Genomic DNA, 6,082 nt, shown 5'->3' with positions numbered 1-6,082 from the left:
TCAGTAGTTAAGTGTGTTGAAGCCCATAAAAGAAGAACATGGCTCAAGGCCCACAGTCGGTTTAAAGCCTGTAGCTGTAAACCGGCGTTGGTATGTAAACTTGGATTGTAAGTTAGGAGTAAGTAGAGACCAAACCGGACACGTCTATGAGCCGGTGTTGGGACTCTGTAAACCGACGGGCGTCACCCATGTATATAAGGGGACGACCCGATGGCAGTTCAAGGACAACAGACAACAACTCGAGCCCTAGGCGAAGCTTGTTTGCTCCCTAGTCATCGAAACCCCATCAATTCCATCACAACTAGACGTAGGCTTTTACCTTCATCGAAGGGGCCGAACTAGTATAAACTCTCTTGTGTCCCTGTGTCCGCTTTAACCCCTTCAAGCTAACCCGTCGCGATGGCTCCACGACTAAGTCCTTTCATGAGGACATCTGCCATGACAAAACCACGACAGACAAGAAATAAGAAGGTGAGCATACCTTCTAAATTAATAATACTCAACTCAGCCCTTCCTAGAATGGGGTATTATCTGTCCTGATAAATAGATAATTCCAGGAGTAATAAATAGGAGTAAATTAAATAAAGTATTGATATAATTGGAATTGCGGAAGCAAATACCAATTTACTAAAAAAAGGAAAAAGCATCTAATCAAAATCGAAAGATTTTTTTAAGATTAAACAAAAGGGTTCACAAATAGAAGTGCAGTACCACTAGTAGAAAACGGACCATTAGTACCGGTTTGTAAGGGCCTTTAGTGCCGGTTATGGAACCGGCACTAAAGTTTCAGCACTAAAGGCCCCCCCCCCCCCTTTAGTACCGGTTCGGCACGAACCGGCGCTAAAGTGCCACCACATGGCGTGAGCTCGCGCCCTGGTACGGGGGACCTTTAGTACTGGTTGGTGTTACCAACCGGCACTAAAGGTTTTTTTTGAATTTTTTTTTGAAAATTTTGGAAATTTTTTTTGATTTTTTTGATTTTTGATTTTTTTGAATTTTAGAAATATCATGAAATATAAAAATCATCATATAGAGTTAGGAATTGGAATAGAGTCAGCGAATGAAGCATATTCATTAACAACTCCATTTACAGATCAAAATGAAAAAAAGAAAGCATTGCCTTCTTTACTATATTTATCGTACTTTTGCCTTAGGGGGTGTCTTCCTCATTTAACAAATGTTTGGAACTTTGGATTAAGAATTGGTCGAATACCAGGCAATTCGAAACTCTCTTAACTGATATTCAAGAGAAAAGGATTCTAGAAAGATTCACAGAATTAGAAGAACTTTCTCTCTTGGATGAGATGATAAAATGGAAACTAAAGACACATGTACGAAAACCTCCTACAGGAATACACAAGGAAATAATACAATGGGTCAAAATAAATAATGAGGATCATCTCCATACCATTTTGCATTTCTTGACAAATTTAATTTGTTTGGCTATTCTAAGTGGTTCTTTTTTGTTGGGTAAAGAGAAACTTTTCATTTTGAATTCTAGGGTTCAAGAATTCTTCTATAATTTCAACGACTCAATAAAAGCTTTTTTATTCTTTTAATTACTATTTTTTATTGGATTTTACTCCACCCGTGGTTGGGAACTAGTTATTCGTTGGGTCTACAATGGATGGGCTCCTAACGAGCTTAGTTTCACTATTTTTATTTGTAGTTTTCCAGTAATTCTAGATACATGTTTGAAATTTTGGGTCTTTTTTTTGTTTAAACCGTCTATCTCCTTCGCTTGTAGTCATTTATCATGCAATTAGTGAAGCATAAATTCCTTCGATCTCCCGATATTAATATTAATCAAGTTAGCAAGCATCTTTTTTAGAAAGAAAGCCCTTTTCCATTTTAGCAAAATTCTTTCTATTTATACCTACTTTAAGGTATTCATCATTGCGGTACGACTGTTGCAGTGGAATGACAACATATTCGTGTATAGGGAACTAGATTAGCTTAGCTACATATCTAATTTATTGTATAAATTCTGGGATCTGCGATTGGACATGGAAAATAGAAATATTTTTTCTTGGGTAAAGAAAAAAGAACTTGATCGATTTCTGTATCGATCATGATATGCGTAATAACTCGGATATCTATTTAATGCATATCCAATTTTTTGCGCAGGAGGTTTATGAAAACCCATGAGAAGCAAGTGGAAGAATTGTATGTGAGAATTGCCATTTAGCTAGCAAGCCCGTCGATATTGAAGTTCCCCAAGTTGTGCTTCCCGATACTGTATTTGAAGCAGTTCTTCAAATTCCTTATGATATGCAATTGAAACAAGTTCTTGCTAATGGAAAAAGGGAGGGTTGAATGTAGGTGTTGTTCTTATTTTGCCTGAGGGATTCGAATTAGCACTGCCTGATCGTATTTCCCCTGAGTTAAAAGAAAAGATAGGAAATCTTGCTTTTCAAAGTTATCGTCTCATAAAAAAACATTCTTGTGATAGGCCATGTTCCTGGTAAGAAATATAGTGAAATTGTCTTTCCCATTCTTTTCCCTAGATCCCGCTACGAAGAAAGATGCTCATTTCTTAAAATATCCCATATATTTTGGGGGAGGAAACCAAGGAAGAGGACAGATCTATCCTGATGGTAGCAAGAGTAACAATACAGTCTATAATGCTACGTCAACAGGTATAGTAAGAAAAATACTTAGGGGGGGGGGGGGTATGAAATATCCATAGTTGATGCATCAGAAGGACGCCAAGTGATTGATATTATCAATTGCCTGATACACTGAAATATGCTTATCTTAATGAAAAGAAGATATATCTTGTTATTATTAGTGCTAACTTTTAAGAGCATGAAGAAAATAGATTATTAAAAGCTCTGAGGAAGCACCGTGCTGCTATTGGATATACTCTTGATGATCTCAAAGGCATTAGTCTCACTCTATGTCAGCATAAAATTAATATGGAGCCTGATGCTGAACCAGTTGTTGATCACCAATGACGATTAAATCCTAAGATGAAGGAAGTGGTAAGAACTGAAATATTAAACTCATGAGAAATATCATTAGAGCGGTAGTGGTAGTGGTAGCGCTGTTCGGCGTAGCCGCGCTACTGCTATTAGTTTAGCAGTAGCATGTTTTACCCAGGACGCGCTACTGCTACGGGTAGCCCCGGTGGGTTAGGTCGGGACGACTTAGCAGCGGCGTTGGGCGGGCGACCAGAGCTACTGCTATTTGGTTGCCTGTAACGTTTGTACACCCCGTGCTATTGCTAAGTAGCAATAGGGGTTGCCGTGTACCCCGCGCTACTGATAAGGTTCTATCTATAAGGTTTCTCTAAGTACTGCAAGGACACAGGTCCACCACGAGGATGCCACCGGCACGCCATCCTTACTTAAACAGACTGATTTCCAAATCCATACTCAACCATAGGACATATCGCCTCGTCGGGGAAGGATCCGAAAAATCTTTATTTAGTGCCGTCATCGCCGCGCGGAAGTCAAGACGACGAACAATCTATAAACCTAGACTATGAGGGACTAAAAATGATTCACACGCATGGCCGACGACCTTGAGCCACCGGAGGACAACGGCGGAGGAACTCTCCTGGTGGCCGGAGATCGCCTTTCTTTCTTGGGGTGGAAACCCCTGCGTTCCGACTTGGTTGTAATGATGAAGTCATGAAGATTCTCATAGGGGTAGAGTGTGTGTGCGCGCGCACGCGCGTTCATAGGGGTGAGTATGAGACGTCGTTGTATGAGAGGAAGAGACCCATAGGGGTGCGTTGGTTCTCATTATATAGCATAGGGTAAATACATATACAGCATATGTACGATATATGGAAATTACAATCATATATGACTCGGAGTATAACACCCTCCCTCAATATTAACCGGTGTCAGGAAGGTTGAGATTGCGCCAACAGACTTCAAACAAAGGAAGTGGCAATGGCTTAGTGAAAACATCCGCAAGTTGATCTTTAGACGAGATAAACTTGATTGTAGTAGCTTTTGTGCAACTCGTTTCCTCACAAAATGAAAGTCAACTTCGTTATGCTTTGTCCTTCCATGGAAGATAGGGTTGGATGAAAAATATGTGGCTCCAATGTTACCCATAGGGGTGTGCTGGTTCTCATTATATAGCATAGGGTAAACACATATACACGATATAGGAAAATTACAATTGTATATGACTCGGAGTCTAACAGTGAGTGTATGCGCGGATATATGAGCGCTTGCGTTATTAAAAAAAAAGTCATGAAGAAGACGCTGCCGCGACCGATCGAGTGGACCTAGGTCTACCTAGGCAGGTACGCCATACGCATGACGTCATACGCCGAACGAAAATCGTTTCCTCGTTTTCCTATAATAACACGCCTTGGTACGGGGCTGCATGCATGCGCGGCCGGGTTAGCAGCTCCCCATCTTTGCATGCCCAACCAACATACGTGTCTATACCAAATATCTGAATACAATACGACCGTGTTTCCATCACTCCGATACACGAAATATGCATGACAAAAATCTATACAGGCGTCGCAAAATCTATACACACGAAACATGCATGATCGGGTTCCCATCACAAGGACGTGACCATGCCAACTTGCTGTAGGACTCCATATGAACCAGAATCCGGTTACATATATGATCCAGTCCCGACTCGGTCTCGAATTCCCTCCCCGGCCGGCCTACATATATATACAGGCGCGTGCGCGGGCATACTCGATCGCCTCACAGTATAATTGGCAGTACGGTCGACAATGGGTGCCACGGCGAGCCGATCGGCGCCGATGACGTGCGACGACTTGCCGGTCTTGTGGTACTCCAAGCTGGTGCGGTCACGTCGCGTGCTGAATGTGGGCAAAGTCTTCTTCGACGGCCTCGTCTGCGACGTCGAAGTTCTGCCCATGTGTTTCGACAAGGACGGCCTAGCCAACGTCTTGATCGTCTCGGTGGGCGTCATGTTGGGTCGTCACCTCAGATCGTTCGCCGGCATCCACGTCTCCCTCGAAATCCTGGACGCGACCGGCCAGCACACCGTCTTCCATAAAGACAGCGACCAGGAAGACGACCGTTTCTACTGGCTGACCATGTACGTGCGCAGGTGCGAGCTGGAGGCGTCATCGTGCGTGTGTGCCCGCCGTGACAGATTAACCATCCGGTGCACTCTGGAGAAGAAGCAGCAGGCAACAAAGCGGCAGCGCCTGCTCGGAATCTTTTTCAAACCCAACGCGGTTCAGGAGCCGCCGCAGGTCGCCATGGACGGGTCCTACACGCTCATGGTTCGCAGCTTCTCCCAGCTCTGCACGGCGCTTCGTGCCGAAGGGGACGGTATCTACTCCAGGCACTTCGCCATAGGGGGGAGCAGATGGTACCTCAAATTCTGCCCCAAATACCATGGACGGTCCTTCTTGTGCCTCGGCCGCGGCCGCATGGCCAAGGGTGAGATGCCGATGACAGTGGAGTTCAGCTTCGACCTCAAAGGGGTGGTGAACCACCAGTCCCAGAAGATGACGCACACGTTCGACCGTGACAACGATGACTTCTTCTACGATCTAGAGCAAATTAGAAGAACGTCGCCCATGCAGGACGACAGCCTCCTTGTTCGGTGCTGCCTCACCGTTGTCATGCCGGAGGAGACTCCCATCGCCGTCCCAGTGTGCAGCAGCGAATCAGTGCTCACTCCTCTACTCAGCGCCATGCATGGCTAGCTAATTTGGGCTACAGAAGACAGGCCCACACAAAACTAGTATAGCTCTGCAATCAACAGGTTAGTCAATAGTCATACCGGCAACTTATTTGTGATTCGAAACTACTTCACAGACGACATTTGCTTGCACGATCCTGAGCCCATGCCAAATCCAACAACTTTCTGTACATTGGCGTCTTGAATGGATGGTGTGAGATGGAGTGTCGTGCTGAAATCGTTAGTGAATGTCGTCTGTATAGCAGTTCTCTTCTCTTTGTGATTTACTCCCTTCGTTTCTTTTTAGTCTGCATATAAGGTTTCGTCAAAGTCAAACTTTGTTAACTTTGACTAAGTTTATAGAAAAATATATTGAGATTCACAATATGAAATCAATATTGTTAGATGCATCATGAAATTAATTTTCATACCATATATCTTT

The 6,082-nt window shown here is 43.6% G+C and overlaps 1 protein-coding gene across 1 annotated transcript; it reads left to right on the top strand.

Annotated features, from left to right (window-relative positions):
- The first annotated feature begins 4,714 nt into the window (after window positions 1-4,714).
- On the top strand, window positions 4,715-5,665 carry LOC147962105 (uncharacterized). The gene has a single exon (XM_087536377.1). It carries the CDS (start codon window positions 4,715-4,717, stop codon window positions 5,663-5,665), a length of 951 nt encoding a protein of 316 aa, XP_087392503.1.
- The last annotated feature ends 417 nt before the right edge of the window (window positions 5,666-6,082 follow it).

Source organism: Triticum urartu, chromosome 7A (genome assembly GCF_056163025.1).
Source record: "Triticum urartu cultivar PI428250 chromosome 7A, HENAU_Tu73, whole genome shotgun sequence".
NCBI lineage: Eukaryota > Viridiplantae > Streptophyta > Magnoliopsida > Poales > Poaceae > Triticum > Triticum urartu.
Note: the sequence above shows the minus strand (reverse complement) of the source record. Positions and strands in the feature narration are given on the sequence as shown.